The sequence below is a fragment of the Podarcis vaucheri genome, assembly GCF_965113315.1.
Source record: "Podarcis vaucheri genome assembly, chromosome: Z".
Taxonomy (NCBI): Eukaryota; Metazoa; Chordata; class Lepidosauria; order Squamata; family Lacertidae; genus Podarcis; species Podarcis vaucheri.
In genome coordinates this window covers 18,778,142-18,802,503 of record NC_138758.1, presented here as the reverse complement: position 1 = coordinate 18,802,503, position 24,362 = coordinate 18,778,142, and the positions used below count along the sequence as shown (strand labels likewise).

Sequence of the window (24,362 nt, the reverse complement as noted above, 5' to 3'; positions counted from 1 at the left end):
ACAGAGTACTCCATGCCTCCTCACTCAGCTTAATGACTATAAGGTGCCTTGAATTCCTTGTTGTTTAAGGTTACCAGGCTGCAGCTTAAATATGCTGTAAATGCATAAGGAAACAGGTGGCCTGTCTTTGAAAGATTGCTTAATATCGAAAGGCAAAGGCAACCTACTAACAAAGTTTGCTGGTTTAAAAGTTCCTTATGAGCGCAACACCATGATAGATGAAGCCAAACTCAGCGACTTGTCTCTCAGAGGTATCTGCTGTGTAATGTTTCAGATCAGGAGGATAACACTACACATACCAGACCTGTTTTATTAGCCTACCACATATTGCAGAAATTGCGCAAATGCAGAACCTCTTGAGTCTTCCAAACACTGGTTTGTTGTCCTGCCCAGAAGTGAGAGTGAGAAATCAAAGCTTCCGTTTCTGCATTGGGTGAAGTTTTAAGGGTTTGGCGGATGCCTGAGCTGCAAGTAATATTGCAGGGGTGGGAAACCTGTGACTCTCCAGGTATTGTTGTTAGACTACAACTTCTACAATTGTTCTTGATCACTGGGCAATGCTAGCTAGGGCTGGTAAGAGCCGGAGTCCTCAGATGTCCTATACTGTATCTGCTTCAGCTATGGTGTGTGGATGTGCAGCAGATGTTGGTTTTTGGCTGTATTTCCCCCCCCCCCATTACTGTCCTAATATATTTCAGCTGGTCTGATTTCTTTCCAGTCCACATCTTGTTCATACCAATAATATTCCTGTAAGATGGATTGCTTTACTCATATTTAGATGGGAGAATCAAGGCCAAGAAGGCAGCTAGTCTGAGGTTGATTCTTCGCTACCTACAGAGTCATAAGGATCAGTAGAAGGAAATTAATTCCTTAGTGTTTTTCAAAGAACTATAATTTTTCATAGGGCTTAAACCTTCATTTACAAGGGGGGTACAGTATATTTGTTCTTCAAAAAACCGAGGACACCTTCAGATCAATTCCTGGTTCTTCACCATTGTATTTGACAATGGAGGGGTCTGTTACTATTTTTACATTTTTAGCCTGCCTGCCTTCTAATGTAGAACTGAAGACTACATACATGGGGTTCCCAGATAGTCATCCATCCAGGCACTGGTCAGACCCAGACCTGCTTAGCTTTTGCAATACGGTAGCCTCACATGCTGCAGACCATGTCCTGGGACCCATAGTAGTTTACTTAAAGGTCACCGCCAGAGTTCTTGTGAATTCTCAGCCCCAAACTCTTAGAATTCTGCAGAATTCTGTAGGTATATAGAAATTATGAGCCCAGGCAACATTTGAGTGAAAGGGCTGTAACTTTTGCCAGGGTGATTGGGAGGACTTGCAGTGGAACTACAGGGCTCAACTAACTGTTAAGGATAAAGGGGGCACGCCATTATTTTTAAAAGAAAATGGAAAGTAGGCAATGCATAAGCTGCTGCCTTCAGCTGTTAGAAACCAAGGGGATATCCAGTGTTAAGACATGCTCCAAGTAAACCTACTGAAATAAACAGGCTTAAACTACAGGTGGGGACCATTTTGCATAGGGGTTCCATCCCTGGTTCCCTTGCGCATTGGTGCCTAAGCACACCCTACCCCCCCCCCCCCCCCGTTCTGACCTCTGGGTTCCAAAGGACCTGTGTGTCAGTGATTGCACTTTAATTGGGCACACCTAAAATGATCACTGCATTAAACCACAGAGCTTAGGACTTGCCGCTCAGAAGGTTGGCGGTTCGAATCCCCTCAACGGGGTGAGCTCCCGTTGCTCGGTCCCTGCTCCTGCCAACCTAGCAGTTTGAAAGCAGGTCAAAGTACAAGTAGATAAATAGGTACTGTTCCGGCGGGAAGGTAAACGGTGTTTCCATGAGCTGCTCTGGTTCGCCAGAAGCGGCTTAGTCATGCTGGCCACATGACCCAGAAGCTGTACGTCGGCTCCCTCGGCCAATAAAGCGAGATGAACGCCGCAACTCCAGAGTCGGTCACGACTGGACCTAATTGTCAGGGGTCCCTTTACTTTTTAAAATGATCACTGCTTTTACTTAAATCTACTGTTTTGATGGATTTATTTTGTGAGCATGACTATGCTGGATATCACCTTGAGGTTTGTAGGCAGCCTGTTTGTGTGACTGCCTTTATGGGTCCTGTGATCCTCCTCACAGCGTGAAGGAATTAAAATATATCTGGGCCCATTCTGTTGTGCAGCAGCAACATCAAAGATTGTAGTGAGCCATCAGAAACAACGTATTGGGTAGGAAAACTGATTTAAAAACAAATGGCTCCAAATGATTCAGGTTTATAAGCATGGGTGAAGGGCCAGAGTGTGATTTGGAAATTCACTCAGTTTTTCACCAAGAGAACTGCTTGCTTGAAAAGCCACCATGGGTGAAGGCTGGAAATGGCTAAAAGGTTGAATTGAACTGAATTGGTATAATTCAGCTATCAAGAAGTTCAAATAAGTTTTGTTTTTTTAAAAGAGAAAGTTTAGGGTTGTTGTTTTTTAAAAATGTTATTAACTCTGCAACACTGTTAATGGCTGTACAAAGAAAAGTAACATTTATTTGAAATAAATTAACTGTCAACCTTAATACATCATCAACATTAAGTGATCATCAACACAGCCCCTGTGGCACTGGGCTTCCCTGACAACCAGTGCCCTCTTGTTCTCCTCTTCCCCCACTGAAATGAGAAATAAGCATTCTATCGTAGCCAACAGAATATGTGCTTGTGTGTGTCTTACAACAGGTTCTCTGGTTTGCAAAGGTACCCAAGAGACGTAGAACCCCCGATAATACTTTAAAGAGAAGTTAATTTTTAAGTCACTTAAAATGCACTGTCCTTACATTCAGAAAGTGGTAGAGCACTGTTATTAAGATCAGGCATGTAAACAGAGTAGCAGCTGCATTCTCATAAGAGAGTTGCATACTGAGTTAAAACAGTTACGTTTTACAGAACTTCTGTGCATTCTGATTCTGAAGTACAGCAATGTAGAGCTCATTCAAGAGCTGAACTCATTGCTTATATCCTTGTTTTATCAGTGGGGCACTTTACATGATAGAGCCAAGCTTTTCCATAACCCAAGTGGTCTGCTGTCCATGCCAGCTTGTCCTTGTGTTCTCATGTGTCTTCCCTTAATCTGTGTTCTTTAAAATGACCCAGAGGAAGAAAACACAGGGAGAAACTCTCCTCTCTTGCACACGCTTGTTTGTCCACATACTAGTCCTCTGGGTCATACACATATTTTTCTACTTTTCCCATTCCCCGAGATTTGAGTTACCTTCAGCAGATTACAAGAGAAAGAGAAATTCTGCTGTGCATTCCTACCTCTAACTAGAAGACTGAAGTATTTTGCTTCTGCTTACTCTGCAACACCCCCTGAGCAATTCACACCCTCCTTACCAATGCCACATCACCCATTACTTTTGAAACTCGTTTTTTGTGTTGGGGCTGGTCCAAAACCCCCCAGGTGCACATATTTTTGTCCCTGGTTTTCTTTCTTGTCCTCCACATCACTTCTGGATGCACGGGAAGGAATGCAGGCGACAGCAAGTTCAGCTCTAGGGCTGCCACTTGCTGAGCTCTAGCTTGACCTGATTGGGTCTCTAATTTGGTTCAAGTATGTTACCAGTGAAAGGACTCGCACATAAAAGCATTTCAAATAGTTCAGTGTTGCTTATTAGAATCTGATTCAACTTTTCTGGTGGAAAACAGCAGCAGTCTTAAGAAGCTCTTTGGAACATGGAAAATGGATTGGGATATATCTTTTTTTAAGCCAAAAGGCTATGTATAATGTGCTAGCTTTCATAAACTTTGGCCATATTGCTCCTCTGCTTTCTCTGTCCCCTCTTTGTGGGTGTCCTCAGAGTCCAAAAGGGGCTGGTGAAGACAGGACTGATGCTTGCCCCCCTTTCTCCAAGAAGCGGCTCGCACATTTGTTTGGTTATCCTTCAGGAAAAGAGGCAGCAGGTCTGCAGTGAAGGGGATGTCTCTGAAAGAATGCAGTAGGAAGATGCCAAGGACAATGGTGAGGAAGCCACTGATGGTGCCAATGATGTGCATCAGAACCAGATGCTGCCACTCCTTGAAGAGAATGGCAGAGCAAGTCATAACTGATGTGGTGAAGAGGACGTAATAGATGGGGGTGACTACAGATGTGTTGAAGATATCCAAGGCCTTGTTCAGGTAGTTGATCTGGATGGTGATGGAGATCACAAGGCAAATAAAAAGCAAATAGCTCAACGGTTCCTTCCAGACAGGCTTCCCAGCAAACAGTTCTTTCAGGGCAATACCCAAGCCTTTCGCAGACGAGACAGAGAGCGAACCAATGGCAGAGCAGATCAAAACATACACTAAGACGTTGCTATGTCCATAGCGAGGCCCAGCCACGAAGATGAGAAGAGCTGAACTCACCAGCATGCACACAGCAAACACTATAAATCCTGTGGAGGAGGAGAGAGGAGAAATTGTTAAGGACAACATGAATCTTTTAGGTGTAGCTTACTTCTGCAGGATGTAGACGGTTTTGTTCAGATCAATGAGTGCACAAGCTAGATTCAATTAGTAGAATCTGGTGAGTAAAATACATAGAGGAAAAAGTATAAGCAGCAGAGATTAGATAGTGGCTCAAAGGATAAGACACATAGCCCCCAGCTTATCAATTTTTTTGCACTGGGTTTGACTAGAACCCAGTTGCTTCCTCCTTCAGTTGCTTGTACAGTTTTTCAGCGCACAGTGTGCTTTAGAATTCTTATGACACTGTTATGGTTCAAAGCCAACTAAATGTCATTGGTGGGGGAATAAAGAATAAAATAGGTCCTATAAAAATTATTCACTCACAGGTTACTGATTATCAACATGAGTTTTCATTCAATGAAATTAAGGAAAGCACTCAATTTCTGTCAAGTCCCCCTCACCCAAAATGGTATTCTGTTGGTATACATACAATAGGTAAATGAAGAGGGGCAGTTAATACCTGGATCCTTTAGTTTCTCTGCCATTGACTCCAGGCTGGAGACCTCTTCCTCCTGTGGGGCATGGATGACCATCACAGTGGAGCCTAAAATGCTAAGGATACAGCCGATCTTCCCATGGATGTTTAGGTGCTCGTTCAGGAAGTAGGAGGCTAAAACTGCACTATTGGAAGATACAACTGTGTTGAGAAAGGACCTGAGACTGGCATGTTTATTTCCAGAAAAGGGCTTAGGGATTGGGAAACATCTGATCATGTTGTACTTACCTGAATAAAACACTTAGCGCTCCTAGAGGAGTGACCAGTGTTGCAGGGGCAAAAGCATATGCAGCAAAGTTGGCAGCTTCTCCAATTCCCACTGCAAGAGAAGCAGTTTGCCATTGGCAAAAAAAAAAAAAAAAAAGGTTAGCAAAGAGCAAATTTCAGCTTCCTTTCTTACCCTCATGGTGGGTGAGAAAATCAGGTGACCAGCAAGAGAAGTCTTCTTAATTCAACATTATTCCCTCCACTTCCTGTCAGTAATCTACAAATGACTAGGTTATTAGGCAGGCTAGTAATGATTTTAAATAATAGTGATGATGATGATGATGATGTACCCCATCCATCTGTAGATGCCCCAGCCACTCTGGTGGTTTAATTTGCAAGGCTGCTTTATTATAAAGCTCCTTATACCAAGGAACTCATTGGGAGCTATTGGAGGTCATGTAAGAAGGCAAAGGGAATAATTCAAGTTGTTGAAATGTAGGTGAAGATGGTAAAATCTTGCATGGAAGTACTTACTAGTTAGTAGCCCTGCCCACCACATCCATTCCTTCAGATATGCATGACCCCCTAGACCTGTGAAGAGAGAAAAGAAACCAAAGGTGAAGTTTAAATGAAAACATAAGCTGGCCTGGAAAACTTTTTCAAACTCTTAAGAAGCACGGACAGCCTGGTTTCTGGGATTTTCCCCATCCACAACAGATGTCATGGTAACTCTGTGAGCTCCTATTCAATATCATTACCTGCTCTGACAGCACCTCTGCTACTTAGCTTGAGAAGTCCCTTCTTCTTTAGGATAAAACTTCCTCCAATGAACAGGCTAGAGCTGAGAGCCAGGCCCAGTCCAATGTAGAAGTCGTAACGTCCCACTGAGTCCTCCATTTCAATCACCTCAAGTTTTGAGAGAGAAAGATCAGAGTGTAAATGTCTGTTCCAGAAGAACAGCCATGTTGAATCTGCAATAGCAGGAAGCCAAAAATACAGTGATGCAACACTGGCAGGTTACATCCTATGAAAAGTTCACTAAATAAGTATTCTGTCATACAAGCAACTCATGTTCTACCTACATGCTTCCAATGGACACAATGTCCTTTGAGTAGAAGTGATTTTTCTGTGAAGTGGTCCAATGTTCACTAATAGGGTAAGCATAACTAGCCTCCCTTTGCTACTTTTGACAGAAGGAAAAAGGGATTGTTTTTCTCCAGGCCTCAAATACTCTTGGGGTATACTGGTATAATCATAATCTTATGGGGGTGGGGGGAGAAAGAAGATGGTGCCTGAAGCAAGTCTCCTGTGAGCACCAGCAGAGTGAGTAGGAGCTTTTAAAAACACGGGGGAAAAGACACACTCCCAGAAAACAAGCTTACAGTGGTACCTCGGGTTAAGTACTTAATTAATTCCGGAGGTCTGTACTTAACCTGAAACTGTTCTTAACCTGAAACACCACTTTAGCTAATGGGGCCTCCCGCTGCTGCCACGCTGCTGGAGCACGATTTCTGTTCTCATCCTGAAGCAAAGTTCTTAACCTGAAGCACTATTTCTGTGTTAGCGGAGTCTGTAACCTGAAGCGTATGTAACCTGAGGTACCACTGTATATCCCAGCCAGATAAGGACTCCAGGAGTCACCAGACAGCATTTTAAACACCCTCCCTTCCTTTGAGGCTCTTCTAAAGCCCCTCTGAAATCCTGCTGAAGCCATCCAAAACTCCTTGAAGTTATCTAAAACTATTTGAGGCTACAGTGGTACCTCGCAAGATGAATGCCTCGCAAGACAAAAAACTCGCTAGACGAAAGGTTTTTTCATTTTCGATTTGCCTCGCAAGACGAATTCCCCTATGGGCTTGCTTCGCAAGACGAAAACGTCTCTCGACTTTGTTAAACCGTTAAAACCGTGCTTCGCAAGACGAAAAATTCGCTAGACGGCAAAACTTGCGGAACGAATTAATTTCGTCTTGCGAGGCACCACTGTAATTACAACGCTCCGGGTTTCTTTCAAACAAAGCCCTCAAATATACTGACGGGACAAAGTAACCCAAATCTAGTCCGGGGATGGTACTCACAAGACAGAGTTATAAGGAACTGGGAATTTCTCTTACACAAGCTGCAGAAACGCCCCCCAAGGAAAAAGCAGGCCAAAATCTTAAAGTATTTCAAACAAAAAGCAGACGATACAAGAAACATGGAGAGCTTGCACTCTCACAAATTGTCTGTCGACCGTACCTGTCACGGGAAGGATATGGAACCTTATAGGGACTATTTACCTCTCTTGTACTACAGGTGATGTTGGAACTACTTGTTAATGATCTTCCATAAGTCTTTTGAATGGCAAGTGAATACAGTCATAACTCAGGTTGAAGTAGCTTTAGGTTAAGTATTTTCGGGTTGCACTCTGCAGTGACCTGGAAGTAACGGAGTGTGTTACTTCCGGGTTTCACCGCTCACGCATGTGCAGACGCTCAAAATGACGTCATGCGCAAGCACAGAAGCGGTAAAACGCGACTCGCGCAATCTCATGTTATGTTCTTCTCAGGATGCGAACGGGACTCCAGAATGGATCCCGTTGGCATCCAGAGGTACCACTGTACCTGAAAAAGGGCCTATATTTATCCCCCTCTCCCTTCGAGGTGATGTTGTAATACTTAGGTGTCTGTGTTTGAGACCAAGACTCAGCTAACTTTTGGGCGTTTGTAAGCTAGCAGAATTTTGGGTGTTGGCTGTGACTCTCTGGAGATCTGGAGTTGCGTCAAACACATATTAAAAAATTTGAGTTGCACAATTAAAAGTTGGTTTGGCACCCACTTAAAACAAAAAGCCCCAAGCCCGGAACTTTTGGGATATAAATTCACTGGAAACTTGGGAGGGGGGCGGTGGAAATAGCTGGACATTAAACAACATCTCCACAAACCAACCAGGATGAATGTTCAATAAACAGGTTGCCTGGAGCAGCAAACTCAACCTGCGTTTTTGCATTTAAACACAAATAATACAAAATGCCAGTAAGTATCCATATACCCATATACTCTTAGCTGTTTCGTAGGCTGCCTTGAAAGCTCCGGAGTAAATAGGCGGCAAATTTTACTTTAGATACACGCGCACCCCCGCCAACCACAAACCACCAAGGTAACATAGAACATTAAACAAACAATTACTTTGGGCGGAAAAGCAGTCACTCCCCTTCTGTTTCCCCAGCCAAGTAACACCCGTCCCTAATTTTTTTTTTTTTTTGGGGGGGAATTACAGGTAAAGTAAGATTAAAAGGAACCAAGGCCACTCCGGAATTATTAATCCGGATTTTTGAAAGGAAGCTTTCCGCGGTTCCCCTGAGAGCGAGGGCCCCCCCTAGGCGAGCGGGGAGGTCGAGGCCTGTCTAAGGGCGGCGGGCGGGGTGGGGTGGGGCGCGCCGGTACCTGTTGCTGCCGTCGGTCTCTTCCCTGTCAGGAGCAGCTGCCGGCAGGCCTCCCGCGGGGTCCCTTCCTCTCTCCGCCTCCTCCTCCGCCCCGTGGCCGCCTGTTCCGCTTCCGTAGCTTCCGGGGCGGGGCAGGGCTGGCCACCTTTGGCATACTGGGCTGCCGGCTGCCGGTGAGTGACTGGTGACTGGGGAAGAGGGGGTGGGCGAGGCGCCCCCCCCGGGGGGGGGACAGGCCTCACCTGAGCACTGCTGCTCCCAAGCCCAGCTCACCGAGGCCTCTGCCGGCCCCCGATCCCTCCCTAGACCCTTCCTTTCATTTCTCGGGACTTTTCCACTTTCTCTCTCTCCGCGCTGTCTCACCCCACCCCCACCCCCAAAGGGGGGGAAAAACCACCTTCAGGGCTCCCCATACCTTCGGAACACCTCCGATGAAAATAGGAGCGCCCCCTATCCCATAATGATGATATGGGATATTCTGGGCTCAGATCCAGAAACCAGGGTGGGGGGTGGGGTGGGGGAGGCGCCCCCCGGGAGGACAGTCAGAAGGCTGTCCTTTGAAAATAGGGACACACGGTGAGTCTGGGAGCCTGCACCCTAAACAGCACCCCAAGACTCGTTCCTTACTCTTCTCCACAGGCCCACTGCTATCCCCTGTCTGCTTCAACGCCCCCCCCCCATAACCCTAATGAGCACCATCAAGAGCATATGGAAAGAGATATCCCAGCACTAAAGCAGCCCCCACAACCCAGGTCCCCCCCTTTCCTTCCTGCAGCTCGGAATTCTTCCTTCCCCCACTTTGCAGTGGCCCCGAGCCCCAGGCAGCCTCCTACCAAGGAGGTGTAGGAGAGAACCGCCCCCAAGAGTTGCTCTTTTTCTCCAAACCCACAGTTATTCTCTGCCGCACCACCTTAGTTTCGTCGATGCCCCCAACCCTAAATGGCACCCCCAAGAAAGCATTGGAAAGAGATTCCCCAACCCTGCAACAGTTCTCCTTCCTTTCTATCTCTTCCCCAACTCAGAACTCTTCCTTGATTATCCACACCTGTTGCCTCCACATTGGAGAGCTCCCCCCCCCAGCAGAACCAGTGTGGTGTAGTGGTTAAGAGCAGTAGACTTGTAATCTGGTGAACCGGGTTCACTTCCCCGCTCCTCCACCTGCAGCTGCTGGATGACCTTGGGCCAGTCACACTTCTTTGAGGTCTCTCAGTCCCACTCACCTCACAGGGCGTTTGTTGTGGGGGAGGAAGGGAAAGGAGAATGTTAGCCGCTTTGAGACTCCTTCGGGTACTGACAAAGCGGGATATCAAATCCAAACTCTTCTTCTTCTTCAGAACGTGGGGTGCATGGTTAAGCCATGGTACTCACTTCTACAGGAGGCTGAAATGGCCACCAAACTGGATGGCTTTAAAAGAGGATTAGACAAATTCATGGAGGGCATGACTATTCATGGATGCTAGCCATGATGATCTCCAAAACCAGAGGCGGTATTGCTTCAGAATGCCAATTGCTGGAAACTGCAGGAGGGGAGATGTGCTCTCATGCTTGGGTCCTGCTTGCGGGTTTCACACAATATAAATTGAAGCAGAGTTTGTGTACTAATTAAAAAAAATAAAACGAAGAACTTAAAAGAGACTTTCTGCAACAGACCAAAAGTCCATCTAATCCTCCATCCTGTTCTCAGTAGTAGATGCCTGTGGGTAAATCTGCAAGCAGGATCTGAATGCAACAGCACTCCCCTCACTTGTGATTTCATGCAGTTGGTATTTAGAGGCCTGTTGGCTCTGACAGTGGAGGAAGAATGTAAACATTGTGACTAGTTGCCACTGATAAGATAAATTCATGCAAAATGGGACCAATTCTTTCTTAAAGCCATTCCAAGTTGGTAGCTTTTAGTATCATTTAAATGCCCTGTTGTATGTGTAAGTAAGGTGGTTAAATGATACATTTTAATACACTTAAACTGGGCGCAATTTTAAATCAGCTTTGATGGTGAAAGCTCCATGCTTTGTATGGAGAAGGTCCCCAGTCCAGCCTCTGGCACTTCCTGTATCAGCATGGAAAACTAACACTTAGGGTAGCAGCTTTGGTCTAGATCAAGTATCTTCAGCCTTTTCAGATCCAGGGCCCACCTTCAATCCAAATTTGCATCTGTGGACCCATTTCTTATTTTTTACCATATATTTGCATGGTGGTAATGCTCCTGTTGTGACCCACCTTGGAAAATGCAGCAATTCACTAGTGGGTCCCAACCCACCAGTTGAAGACCAATGATCTAGATGGTTTGATCATCTGACTTTGTATAAGACATTATTCAACCAGATCCATGCACAATGCAAGGATTTGGTCTTGTACCTGTAGTACTCAATGATGTTTTCATTCAAGTAAAGTCTGTTTCCCCTCCCCAGTTTAAAATAATATGGTTTCCAGCTATCCTGATTTAATTCATCTCTGATACAGCCATTGGATAGTCTTGCAAAGCATTCTTTCCACACAAAAAAGCAGTTATTGTGTAATGGCTCAGAGATTGAACTACAATCCAGATTCTTAATCAGCCTCAGCCTCTTCGCTCACCTGATGTGTAAGGAGAATGACTGACTTTGCAGATTTGTTGCAGTAAGATACTGCATACTAAGTGCTTTGAATGTTCCAATTATTTTTCAAAATACTAATACTAACTATTATTCAACATACATGTCATTATTTCTTTGGTTGTGCCCTATCTATGGTCCTTAAAAAATGCTTCGTTTTGGAGTCAACGTATGAAAGTTTCATACTGGTAACCACTAAAAAAGCTGAGGATAATCTGATTTCTGAACTTTTTTGCCTTTTTGCCAGTATGGTGTAGTGGTTAAGAGCGGTAGTCTCATTATCTGGGGAACTGGGTCTCTGCTCCTCCACATGCAGCTGCTGGGTGACCTTGGGCCAGTCAGTCAGTTTTATTGCACATAGCCAAAGGCTGCCACAATGTACACAGAATTATTTGACAATTAAAAGAAAATATACTACCTTGGGCCAGTCACACTTCTTTGAAGTCTCTCAGCCCCATGCACCTCACAGAGTGTTTGTTGTGGGGGAGGAAGGGAAAGGAGAATGTTAGCCGCTTTGAGACTCCTTAAAGGGAGTGAAAGGCGGGATATCAAATCCAAACTCTTCTTCTCCAAACTCTTCTATGGTAAGTATGGCAACCATAGTGCCATCCAGATATTTTAAGATAACAACTTCATCACCCTTGCCCATTATCATGCTGTCTGGGAATTTGAAGTCCATAACATCTGGATTCATAACATTCAATTCTAATCCAACCTAGACAGATGCCAATGGTCAGGGATGCTGGGAGTTGTAGTCTTCAATACCTGGAAAGAACCATGTTGGGCTACCCTTGCTATAGGTAAACAAATTATTGCCTGCAGATTAGCTGATCCTCAGCTATAGAGAGAGAGGTTATGTGGGATGGGGAAGAGTTCAGGGGAAGAGTTCAAGGGAATTATTATTATTATTGTTGTTGTTGTTGTTGTTATAGAATCTCATTCATGGGGACAGAGAAACAGCAATTTGATGTATTTAATCTCACTTTAGTAGCAGGCATTGTTTGATCTACAGACATTTTTCTTTTCTTTTTTTTAACTGTTGTTTTCTGCATTTATGTTTAGTTTTTTTGAATGGTACAAGTTTTTATAAACGTTTGCGTGAAGCAAGAAGAGGAAAGATGGCATCTACAAGTAATGCATTTGTTTATTTTATGATACTCTGGTGTTGACTCTGTAGTTCTTTCTAGAAGAAGGCTCTAAATGCAAATATTACTTCTGCCTTTCTGAAATTATCCGAAAGAGGACTGCAAGCCTTTGGAGTGTGATTAGGGGAATGCAGGGGGCGGACTGGAGCAAAAATGTTGATGAACTGCTGTGTTTTGAGACAGTGAAATGTGTAGCCTTTTACACATGTGGCATCCATTGCCAACTTTATATAAGGTTTTACTGTCACTAGTTCAGTGGCAGGGAATCTCCACTTTTACTTGCCATCCGGCCAGCACCCAGTGCTTCATAAATGGCAGGATCTTTACTCCCAACGGCTGCATTCTCCTTATGCTTCAAACAGTAATCTTATACTGTACTGTATGATTCCTGCATTCCTTTGATCTTGTGTGTATTGTCAAATCTGATTTTCTACACTGCTGATCACACCTTATTTGAAAGAGCTAAGAATGACTTTTTCAGAGTATGGGGTGGGGAAGAAGAGAGAAGCTTTGCTAGCTTGATTCTGCTCTTTATCTTAAAGCTGTTGAGTTTTGCCCTGTCGTATGACTGAAACTGCGGCTCAGAGTAAATTATGGAGACCATAGTGGCTATGTGGGCAAACCCTTCTGCTTTTACCATCTTGCCTTTTATTTCTTAAGCTGCCAGTTGCATCTGTGGCTTTATTGTCCAGAATATGCTTTTCATGTGTGGTGCAAGTTCTCTAGTTCCTTCAAATAAGGTGCTTCTGAGCAGAATGCACTTGGGTGTACTGCTACTTTGAGGCTATTAGCAACACAGGTGGTTGGATAACAAAGGTTGAGAGAAGCTACTTTTAGGCCAACAGGTAACCATGCTTTCTCTTTTCTTGTTCCCTGAAACACAAGAACAAAAGATGAGCAAGAACAAAGATGATGCTCCCCATGAATTGGAGAGCCAGTTTGTACTGAGACTTCCTCCGGTAAGAGACCCTTTGCAATAAATAGCCTCAAAGTGCTCTGTGCTTGCTTCCTGATTCTATTGCTGGAGGCATGAATATGGGTTGGTACAGTGGTACCTTTCTGTACACCCATGTACAGCCCACGTCTTCAGTGCCTGCATGGGGTGGGTGTCGGGAGCACCTTCTCTGACCTTCCAATCACAGGAACGTAGGAACATCAACACAGCATTCCCGAGGAATAGGTCCTGGTGCAGTGGACTCGCATTTGCTCATGTGAGCACCTGAAATGCAGCAGAGTAACGGGAGCAAAGCTGTGGAGGTTTTGTTGCATATCTAATATATTTCTTCTAATTAAACAAATAAAAGAACAAACATGTATGAGAGAAACAGCTCTCTCGTACTGCCATCTTGTCTCTAGACAGGTGAAAGAAAAAGACACATAGTGCTAGGGATGGAAGTCTGGAAGAGTAGCTTCCTCCCCCTCCTTTAGACAGAAAGTAAAACAAACATGATCTGGTGATCCTTGCAAAGGGAGGGATGAAAATGCTGACAGTACCTCTACTTACAGACCCGATCCGTTCCAGGGTGCCATTCGCACCCTGAAAAGTCTGTTAGAGTGTCACTTCTGTGCCTGCATGTGACGCAATAGAGCGCTCCTGCGCATGCGTGAAGCGCACAGATTGCTCCTGCACATGCGTGAAGCGGCAAACCCGGAAGTAAACATGTCCGGGTTTGCCGCATTCGTAACCTGAAAAAACGCAACGTGAAGCAAACGCAACTTGAGGTATGACTCTATTGTAAACTCTGCCTTTTCAGGAACATGCTTCTACTGTGCGGAGGGCAGTCCAGTCTGGAAGTGTCAACTTGAAGGACAGGCTCACCATAGAATTGCATGGTAAGAGGACCAGGTCAATGAGTTCTTACTTCTTGGGAGTTGTATCCAGTGCTAGTCCTGCTCAGAGTAGACCCACTGAAATGAATAGACGTGGCTAACTTTGGCCTATTAATTTCAGTGAGTCTAGTCTGAGTAAAACTTAATCATCTAGAACACTTGACTTTTGTTGTTACACATTTATTACCCTAAGCTATTCATCAGGTCCTGCAGTTTGGAACGCCCAATCATTAGGAAGCTATTGGGTGGGGCTACATGAAATTGCTGGGGAGGGAGAGGGATTGTTCTGCCACTGATGCCTCCACACTCTCTAAAAACAGTGGAAAAGTTGAATTAGTTTTTTGTAAATGGGGGTAGTACAACTGGTCTTTTCTCCTATCTATACTTCAGGAAGATAATATATCTAATCCACGTTCCCACGTCCCCATGTTGGTTTCCACATGCATGAATATCACTTGATTTGATTGGCTGTTCAGTATTCAGTAGGTGACTTATGTGCTTAAGGTTACATGAGCATTATTTTAATGATAACCCATTCACATTTGCAAGTTATCACTGTATGTTGCAGTAATCAAAGTTCTGCACAGTATGCCAGTATTATTATTATTTTTTTGTTATAAAGGAAAACATGATTGAGATGTATAGGTGTCCTCCAACTTATGTGTGATCGACTCATGCGTGACTGGGAAATAATTAAATAATTCAATCCAAACCCAGAAATGGCAGGAGGGAGCTGGCTCACGAGGAAAGCCTCTATGGAGCCTGAAGACGATGCCAGTGAGGGCAGAGGAAGCCCCGAAGAGACCGGAAGCACAGTGGGGCTTTGTTCTGGCTGCTTAGCCTCCTTGTCTAACAGCCGACATGTGGGGTAGCTCAGGAGCAGCAGCCTCTTTCCCACACAACCTCCAGCTGACCCCAGAATGTCAATTCTAGTTGTGCATATTTTTTGATACAGTATTTTTGGTATGAGAGGGAGTTTAGAGGGTGCGCCACGCTTTATACGATTTCACTTATGTGTGCAGGGGGCTGGAAGCAACCCCCTTGTTAGTGTGAGGATGCCTGTATAAAATGATGCGGACACAGAGAAGTTTTTCTCACTCTCTCATAGAATTTGGCATCCAGTGGAGCCAAATGTTGAGAGGACAGGCAAAAGGAACAACTTCTTCACATAATTTGTAGTTAATAGTTTATAGTTACTGTGTAATTTGCTACCGCAAGATGTAGTGATGGCCAGCAGCTAGGATGACTTTAAAAGGGAATTGGACAAATTCATGGCTACTGGTGGCTGCTAGTTCTGATGGGTACATTGCCTCCAATATCAGAAGCAGTATGCTTCTGAATACCGGTTGATGAGGAACACAAGCAGGAGATTATTGCTCTCATGTCCTCTGGGCGACCATTGAGGCAAATAGGAAACTGAGCTAGATATGCCTTTGGTCTGATTCAGCAGGGTTCTTATGAAGTAGCGCACATGCATACATGTTAAACATGCCAGAACTGTGTTTTGAATTGCTAATAAGATACCACGAATCTTCAAGTGCAAGCCTACTTTCCTCTCTGCAGCAGATGGCCGCCATGGGATTGTGCGAGTAGACCGGGCCCCATTAGCCGCCAAGCTGGTGGACTTGCCTTGTATCACAGAGAGTTTAAAAACAATCGATAAGAAGACTTTCTATAAGACAGCAGATATTTGCCAAGTAAGTATTGTTTCATGGTCTGGATATCAGACTTTCTCTGTCCTCCCTGTGTCTTGTACACAGTCTCAATTTTGCCCCACTCTCATTTCCATGCTAGAAGCTCTTTATGGATGTTCCACGATGTAAAACATCTACACCCAATTTTGAGTGTGAGAAATTCCTTACAGTTGGCTGTTCTCCCAAAGCAAGAAAATTGAACTGTCTTGGAGAGGCTTGTGCCAAATACTGTTGGTGGCAAAATGGTTGGTTGTCTCCTCTTCTCCCCAGTGCTTTCATATCCAACCAGTGCTGGCTTCAGATTTTGGTCAGCCTTCAGGCACAATGATCTCGATGGGGCCCTTATCTCCATGAGTTCAATAATTCAAATACCAAAATAATAGGAATGTACAAATATTAAACAAACCTATACCATACTGAAACTTCAGATGGCTACATCCATAGCCATAAAGAAGAATAATGTGCAAAAATGTGTGATAATAAAGTTTAATATTACCAGCATAATAGTAATATGAATGTTATTAGAGCCTTCAGGTATCCAACAGTGCGAATCCCTGACATTGACCTTGCATATAACAGTTGCCTCTCTTTGTGGGGATTTAGATGCTTGTGTGCACTGTGGATGGTGAACTATACCCTACTCAGGAAGAGCCAGCTCCAGCGACTACTGATGCTAAAACTCCTTCAAGTGCTGATGTCAAGGCCAATAAGAAGAAAGACAAAGACAGAGAGAAGAAGTTCCTCTGGAATCATGGCAGTGAGTAGAATAACTATATTTCATTTCACCTTCCTTACTCGACTTTGTGCCCGCTTCCCACTCTACCTCCAGAAAAGTCCCTTCCATTGATCCTCAAGGAGTTGGAGTATTGTTTGCCAATACAATATGACCAAGATTCACCCTCACCCTCTTGGTTTCTTCCAAATCGATTTGGTTTCTTCCAAATCGATTTGGTTTCTTCCAAATCGATTTGGTTTCTTCCAAATCAGGGAGCTGCCATTGGCTCTTCTCATCTTGGCTACCTAGCTCACTGCTCAAGGAGAGATCCATTTTCCCTTAGTAAGTCACAATGCCCTTCAGCTCTCCCTTTTGCCCCATGTAATTAATTTGCTGTGATGTTCCAGTTACTCTCCCACTGAAGAATGTGAGGAAGAGGCGGTTCAGGAAGACAGCTAAGAAGAAGGTGAGTTGCATCTCCTTGTTTGGTGTTAGCTTTGAATTGTTGCTCATACATGCTGTGGCAGAAGGCCAACCACAGTGCAAACTGAAGCAGGCTAAAAGTTCCACCAAATCAGATAAATGTTCACCAGTCTGGCATGATTTCATTGCTACATTTACAAGAAAGACAACAACAGAGCACAGCACAGCAACAGCACAGTTGTGTCTCCATCTAGAACTTTCAATGAATGTATATTTGACAGCTAGCCATAGTTAATTAAACCCATAAGGAGGACCTGAGCTCAATAGCCTGCTTTTATTTATGATTCCTAGCAACTGGTATTCAGAAGCAGGTGTGTGTCTGATACTGGAGGTAATATACAGCCTTCATGAGTAGCAGCCACAGTTTCTAAAGATGCACATTGCTTCAAACATTCTTTCTTATAGGAAAAATCCCACTATAAGTGATTCTGGTTTCTTAAAAAACAAACAAAACAAAAACAAACAAAGAGAAATCACATGTCCTTGACTGACAAAATGTAGTAATCCAGTCAGCAGGAACAGATTGACCGGTCTTGTGTGGTCTGTTTTGTTGTTGCTGTTTTTCAAGTGGAATTCCCATGATTCACTGATTTATGTTTTTCAGTGTATAAAATAAGAGAGCAGCATAGAGTATTTTAAGGCAGCTTCCCCCAACCCAGTGCCCTCCAGATGTTTTGAACTTGTACTCCCATCCTTGCCAGCCCAGGTTACCAATGGTCAGGGATGATGGGAGTTGCGAGGGGGGGGGGCACTGTGATGGGGAAGGCTATGTGCTAAAGTGTGCCAAATGATCCTGAATATGCAGATCTAAAAACCATAAGAAGTTCCTTTGCTGAAACAGACCAAGGCCTGACTTATCCAGCATTGTTTGTGAGAATCTGAGCGATCAGGAAGCACTAAGTGATGTGCCATAAATTGTCCTCCCTGGTCTGCTGGTAGACCAGTCTCCTTTCCGCCCATCTCCATTTGAAGGCCTCCGGAGAAGAAGTTGTGACTTGCTTGGAATAATAGCAGGAATCTTACATGATGGCTCAGGAATGCCTTTGAAAATGGAGGTAGAAAGGTTGCAGGCGTGTCTGTGGCATCCAGTAGGAATGACGCTTTGGGCTGAGGCACAACCAACTTGTGGGTGCGTAATATTGTTTTTCTTTCTTTCTTCCTCTCTGGCCCAGTACATTGAGTCTCCAGATGTGGAAAAGGAAGTGAAGCGCCTGCTGAGCACAGATGCTGAAGCTGTTGGAGTCCGTATCCTTTCTTTATAGTGTTTGCTCTTTATGTAGACCAGTTTGCCATCCTTGCCTGAATACACAAGTGCTGAATGTATGTTTGGGGGCAGAGGTATCCCACAATCTTGCATGCTTGCCCTCGCATGCATTGTGTGTCTCCTCTCATCCCCCACACTTGTGACTTTCTGCATGTTGCTCTGGTTAGGCCAGCTGGTGGTGGCTGTTGTTCTTTTTTGCATTTGTACAGATCAAGTAGAATTCTGAGTATGGCAAAGACCCAGAGTGGAAGAGTCTGCTTGCATCTGGCTGAATGTGAGCAGACATATCCTGGCGGCATCTTTCTTGGGATTCATGGCACTTACAGAGGCTAGTCCATTAGGGCACCTTGGGCACTGCCTCGCTAACTGTCCTCAGTCTGCCCTCAGCTGGCCACATCTGCTTGCCTTGCTATTTTCCTCCAGTCTGAAAAGTGGAATTGCTTGTCAGCTTCCTCTTTCTCAGTCTCAGTATTGCCCTTGTAAAACTCAGCAAGGAGGAGGGTGGGAACAGAACCAGAGTTATTGGCTCCACCTATCCTTGTCTCTGGTTGTACCTACTGTTCGTCTCCCTACCTTCTGCCCGACTAGTTCCAGTGGGTACCAGCCACCACTGCGTTGTACCATACCTGTTCAGGAAAGCAGTGTGTGCAAAAAGGAACAGGTGTAGACATCAATTAATGTGCTTCAGTGGAAAGCTGGAGAGTGTTTTCTAATCATCTGAAGAATATTGCTGTAGCATCAATTTAGCAGCGCAGATTCCATTTTTCTAGAGGATGCCTCCCTATTGAACTGGTTTTTCCTTGACTCTTCTGTACCTGTTCTGAGGCTGGGAGGTCATTGCCGAAGATGAAACAAAAGACCCTGACAACCATGGTTCACTCACAAGCTTGGATATTTCTTCTCCTGGGATGTCTGGACACAAACCAAGCCATGGTACTGCAGGTATTGTCAAACTTCAGTAGCTCCCTAACTTAAAGGAAGAGCTGTAGATCATCTTATCTTATATGCCAGAGTTTGAAGTTTCAGTCCCTGATACCTTAATAGGTATTTTGTGGTTTTATATCTTGGTTTTATTCTGTGATCTGCCCTGAGACCCCTGGGTGTAGGTAAAGGTAAAGGACCCCTGACAGTTAAATCCAGTTGCGAACGACTCTGGGGCTGCGGCGCTCATCTTGCTTTACTGGCCGAGGGAGCCACCGTTTGTCGGCAAACAGGGTCATGTGGCCAGCATGACTAAGCTGCTTCTGGCGAAACCAGAGCAGCGCACGGAAACACCATTTACCTTTCCGTCGGAGCTGTACGTATTTATCTACTTGCACTTTGATGTGCTTTCGAACTGCTAGGTTGGCAGGAGCTGGGACTGAGAAACGGGAGCTCACCCCATCACGGGGATTCGAACTGCTGACCTTCTGATCGGCAAGTCCTAGGCTCAGTGGTTTAGACCACAGCACCACCCGTGTCAGTATATAAATTCAATAAATAATAATAATAACCTCCAGTTAAAATTATTGGGAACCAAGTGATGAGAAAGACCCCTTTCTGCTTGAGTTCCTAGAGAGACACTGCCTTTCAAAGTGGACAGTCCTGAGCTAATTGAGCAAATAATAACTCTAGTATAATGTAGTTGCCTGTATTCATATTCCAACTTGCTGATGCTTACATTTCTAGATGCTTTCATGCAGATGGCTAAGTACAAAATATATTGACAGAAGCTTTTGGGTACAGATTTCTGACCCAGTGGGGTAGAGAAGAATTTCACCTGGCCTGGCAAGGAAGCTGGAGGTCTTTAAATTAAAACAGCGTCAAGGAGGCTATTTGTTATCATGCTAACCAAAAGGTTAGCAATACTTTTCTAGGATAATTTTTACTGTGCATATTGTAAACTATACTCTTCCCTTTTTCCTTGTTGCTTCAAAGCGATTGAACATGCTGAGCTCCGGGAGATGTTTAAGGATGTCAGCAGTACCAGCAGTGATGAGGAGGAGAGGGATGACCTGAACATCATGGACACAGAAGAAGACTTAGCGAGGAGACTGCAGTGCAAGCTGAATGAATCAGATGGGCAACAGCAAGAAAATGAAGGGTCCAACCAGATAGGTATGATGCCTGAGACCCCCAGGGAGGGAGGCTGTACAGTAGATGGGGTGGTCAACTTGAATCAGGACCTTACTCGGCTTGTGCCAGAATATGCAGAGGATTGTTTGACTTGTTTCTGGAAGTGCTAAGTTATCTGCTCTGTCTTCCAGCCATGGGAATCCAGAAGCAGATCGACAACCTGAAAGACAAGTTGCAGGAGACCCAGGACCGCAGAAAGCGCCAAGAAGATCTCATCATGAAAGTTGAGAACCTAGCCCTCAAGGTGAATTCAGCATCACCACCCCTTCTCTAGAGAGAGTCTAATAGAAGCCTGCTCAGCTCAGCTGAGTTTGGCAGGTGTTTATAGCTAGTAGGCATCTCGTTCAGCAGAGACAATAGTCCCTATGGTGGTAGAGTATATGATTTGCAGAAAGTCCCAGGCTCGTTCCCTGAATATCCAGTTAAAAAATAAATTAGGTTGCAGTTGGTGAGTCTCTGCCTGAGACTCTGGAGAACCACTTCCAGTTGGGGTAGACAAGAGATGGGCAAACTTTTCACACCACGTGTCACATTCCCAGATGGGCAGCTTTCTGGGGATGAGTAGCACAATAAATGTCAGATTTACTTTTGTGCAGTATACGTCCATCACTGTCTTCCATGCAAGCAACTAGGGGGCAGTGGCAGAGTTCAAGGATGCATTCCAGCCAGACAGTAGCATGCAAGGGAGGTTGTGAAGTAGGGCTCCTTAGGGGTGTGGCTTGGGGAGATTCCCGTGGGCCAAATAGAGCAGCCTGGAGAGTGACATTTGACCCCCTGGCATGATATTTACACACTCCTGTAGTAGACAGTACTGAACTAGAATGTCAGCATTCTTCAGCCTTGAGTCTCCAGGTATTGTTTGACTACAGTTCCCATAATCCCCACTTAAGTAATTGTTGGGGATGATAGACGTTGTAGTCCATCAACATGGAGATCCATGGCTAAAGGAACACAGGATGGTCAACAAACTGACCTCATAGAAAGCAGATTCATCTTGGGGAGCAGGTAGATAACCCTAGTATATCAGGGCTCACTTCCTAGACAATAATTTGAGAAAGAACCTGAATAGGTAACCAAGTTTTAAGGAGAGTAATACAGCCCTGTGCTGTTTTCATCTTAACCTGTGGCTTGAGAAAATCCACACCCTTGGGTTATGCAGCAGCACAACCTGCGATTTTGCCACAGTTGCCTTTTTTGTGGTTGGTCTGTGTGGGAGGTCAGTGCAGGCTGAAGACCCAGCTGTGCGCATGAAACTGCCCTTTGCAAAAGAAAACCTATATGTGTTGTGTTCTTTTGTTAGAAAAGTACAGGAGCAACAGCCACATTTCCCGCCCATCTTGTTTTCCAGACCCGCCTCCAAGCTGTGCTGGATGAATTCAAACAGCAGGAAGAGCTAGAGAAGCAGCAGGTAAGGTGGTCTGTAAGGCTGACAAATGGGGAAAGGGCAGTACAGTTAATCAAGCTGCATTGTGAATCCACAAGCAATGCTAAAGTCTTTCCCCCATGTGATAATGAACCATATTTTCCCAACTGTGAACTTGAAAAGCTTTTCATCATTTGAGAAAAATTATGCTGTGCTCTCTGGTACAATACAGTGTGAAATGCTTGCCAGTAGCTGAACTGTCCGCAAGTGCTTTGTAGTGTGGCTTAAGAGCTCTTAACCATATTTTGTCTCTCTACATTCTGTTTCTCTTCAGCTGGCCTCTCTTCAAGAGCAGCTAGAAGCCCTTATGGAAAAATGAGTCCGGCTTTGACACACCAAGCCAGTACAGATGTGATGCCAACCGAAAAGCTCCAGAGACTGCCTGCCTTTTTTTGGGGGGGGGCTTTTTAATTCACCAGTGTTAGATGGATTTGGTTCTATGGCTGGGAAGCAGATCCCTATCAGTTTTTGATGTTTTATTTGCACAAGGGACTGGCGTTTTGCAGGTAATGGACCAGACATGTGGACAGAAAGTACCATCACTTGAGGGGAAGATACTGGTTCCCTCGAGCACACACACATGGTCGGTCTCCTGATGAAGATAGAAAAGTCTTAATTACAGTCTTGGTCCTTAAAATTTATTACAATTTTGCTAGAAGCTACCCAGAGTGGCTGGGGCAACCCAGCCAGACAGGCTGCATAGAAATAATGATTTTTTAATATAATTAATAATAATAATAATATAATTATTTTACTTTATGCTGAGCCAGCATGCAACATTCTTGTTTTTATTTTTTATTTTAAAAAAGAAGCGTATGCTCCTAAGAGTATTTCTTTCCTGGAAGAGAGTTATTAGGGCACAGTGCAGAAGCGACTTGTGAGAAGGAAAACACCACTGTTCCCATTCTTCATATACTGGCATGTGTTGTCTGTAAGAGGTTTACCTACAAAATAACAGCAAATAAAAATGTATGTTTATTGATCTCATATTTTTTGTAATGTGGACAGTTTCCTCAAGATGGTTGGATACACACAAGCTAATCCCAGCTTTTTCCCTCCAGAGGAATAGCTTTTTAATTCTTGTGGCTAAACAATTTCAACACACAATAGGTTCAGAAGGTAATGGGTATCATCATCATCAAGTATTCTGCCCATTCCTGCTCATGCTCTGTCCCTTCACAACTTCGCACTGCATCATTCCATTTGTAGTCACAATCTAATCACTGTCTGTTATTTTAAAGAGAGAGAGTGAGAGTGAGTGTAATATTATGCCCCTTGACCTCAGTGTGGGTTGTGTCTTTTAAAAACAAAATGAACATGTGATTCTCCAGATGTTCAGCTCAGCTCCCCTCAGCCAGTATGGTCAGTGGTCAGAGATAATGGGAATTGTATTCCAGTAACATCCGGAGGTCCACAGGTCATTCCACCTCTGTTGTATAGATGCCATATAAAACAAATGAGAAAACTACTGCTAAACTTGAAAGCTAGCTATCTCAATCTGTTAATTTTGTATACCGTATTTTGCGCCCTATAGGACTCTCCGGCCCATAGGACGCACCTAATTTTTTTGGGGGGAAATAAAGAAAATCCCCCCCCCCAGGTGCGGGGCTGGAAGAACCAGGTCTGCCTTCCCGCTGTCCCCCGAGCTTGTGGGGCTGACGATGGGGAGAAGTGCGCTGATCCCGGGACTGCAGGCAGCTCTGCACCACCATCCGGAGCGGAGCGGGACTTAGCGCCCAGCTCCCAATGGCCGCGCAGAGCTGCGCTGATCCCGGGACTGCAGGCAGCTCTGCGCGGCCATCCGGAGTGGGGCGGGACTTAGCGTCCCGCTCCCGATGGCCACGCAGAGCTGCGCTGATCCCAGGACTGCAGGCAGCTCTGCGCAGCCATCGGGAGCGGGGCGGGGCTTCGCCCCCAGGCTCCTGGTGGCCGCGCAGAGCTGTGCTGATCCCGGGATGGCAGGCAGCTCTGCGCCGCCATCCGGAGCGGGGCGGGACTTAGCGCCTGCTGCCGATGGCCGTGCAGAGTTGAGCTGATCCCGGGACTGCAGGCAGCTCTGTGCCGCCATCCGGAGCGGGGCGGGACTTAGCGCCCCGCTCCCGATGGCCGCGCAGATCTGTGCTGATCCCAGGACTGCAGGCAGCTCTGCGCGGCCATCGGGAGCGGGGCAGGGCTTCGCCCCCGGCTCCCGGTGGCCGCGCAGGTCTGCGCTGATTCCAGGACTGCAGGCAGCTCTGCGCGGCCATCGGGAGCGGGGCGGGGCTTCGCCCCTGGCTCCCAGTGGCCGCACAGAGCTGCGCTGATCCCGGGACTGCAGGCAGCTCTGTGCCGCCATCCGGAGCGGGGCGGGACTTAGCGCCCCGCTCCCGATGGCCGCGCAGATCTGTGCTGATCCCAGGACTGCAGGCAGCTCTGCGCGGCCATCGGGAGCGGGGTGGGGCTTCGCCCCGGCTCCCGGTGGCCGCGCAGATC

At 45.4% G+C, this 24,362-nt stretch overlaps 2 protein-coding genes across 9 annotated transcripts; one reads left to right on the top strand and one right to left on the bottom strand.

The window, feature by feature from the left end:
- Positions 1–2,527: 2,527 nt before the first annotated feature.
- LOC309524037 (magnesium transporter NIPA2-like) lies at positions 2,528–8,772 on the bottom strand. Of its 2 annotated transcripts, none has more exons than XM_082208376.1 (6): positions 8,632–8,772; positions 5,968–6,115; positions 5,744–5,800; positions 5,231–5,321; positions 4,967–5,127; positions 2,528–4,433 (listed from the first exon to the last, which is right to left on the bottom strand). In XM_082208376.1, the coding sequence occupies exons 2-6, from the start codon at positions 6,104–6,106 to the stop codon at positions 3,796–3,798; spliced, it is 1,086 nt and encodes a 361-aa protein (XP_082064502.1). In that variant the 5' UTR covers positions 6,107–6,115; positions 8,632–8,772; the 3' UTR covers positions 2,528–3,795. The 2 variants fall into 2 exon arrangements, with proteins under 2 accessions (XP_082064502.1, XP_082064503.1); XM_082208377.1 differs by lacking the exon at positions 8,632–8,772 and adding an exon at positions 8,374–8,607.
- Positions 8,668–22,877, top strand: TAF7L (TATA-box binding protein associated factor 7 like). 7 transcript variants are annotated; one of them, XM_082208374.1, is made up of 12 exons: positions 8,668–8,803; positions 12,284–12,352; positions 14,121–14,199; positions 15,763–15,893; positions 16,494–16,647; positions 17,013–17,072; positions 18,256–18,333; positions 19,178–19,294; positions 20,270–20,449; positions 20,599–20,711; positions 21,768–21,875; positions 22,165–22,877. In XM_082208374.1, exons 2-12 carry the CDS (start codon positions 12,293–12,295, stop codon positions 22,207–22,209), a joined length of 1,125 nt encoding a protein of 374 aa, XP_082064500.1. In that variant the 5' UTR covers positions 8,668–8,803; positions 12,284–12,292; the 3' UTR covers positions 22,210–22,877. The 7 variants fall into 7 exon arrangements, with proteins under 7 accessions (XP_082064500.1, XP_082064499.1, XP_082064495.1 ...); XM_082208373.1 differs by having other exon boundaries at positions 15,760–15,893; XM_082208369.1 differs by lacking the exon at positions 8,668–8,803 and adding an exon at positions 13,252–13,325.
- The last annotated feature ends 1,485 nt before the right edge of the window (positions 22,878–24,362 follow it).

Coding starts and splice junctions, on each gene's coding strand:
- TAF7L (XM_082208368.1), top strand. Junction 16,648..17,012: donor GTTCCTCTGGAATCATGGCA/GTGAGTAGAATA, acceptor GTGATGTTCCAG/TTACTCTCCCACTGAAGAAT. Junction 17,073..18,255: donor GAAGACAGCTAAGAAGAAGG/TGAGTTGCATCT, acceptor CTTCCTCTCTGG/CCCAGTACATTGAGTCTCCA.
- LOC309524037 (XM_082208376.1), bottom strand. CDS start 6,106: ATGGAGGACTCAGTGGGACGTTACGACTTCTACATTGGACTGGGCCTG. Junction 5,801..5,967: donor CAGAGGTGCTGTCAGAGCAG/GTAATGATATTG, acceptor CTCTCTTCACAG/GTCTAGGGGGTCATGCATAT. Junction 5,128..5,230: donor GCGCTAAGTGTTTTATTCAG/GTAAGTACAACA, acceptor ATCTTCCAATAG/TGCAGTTTTAGCCTCCTACT.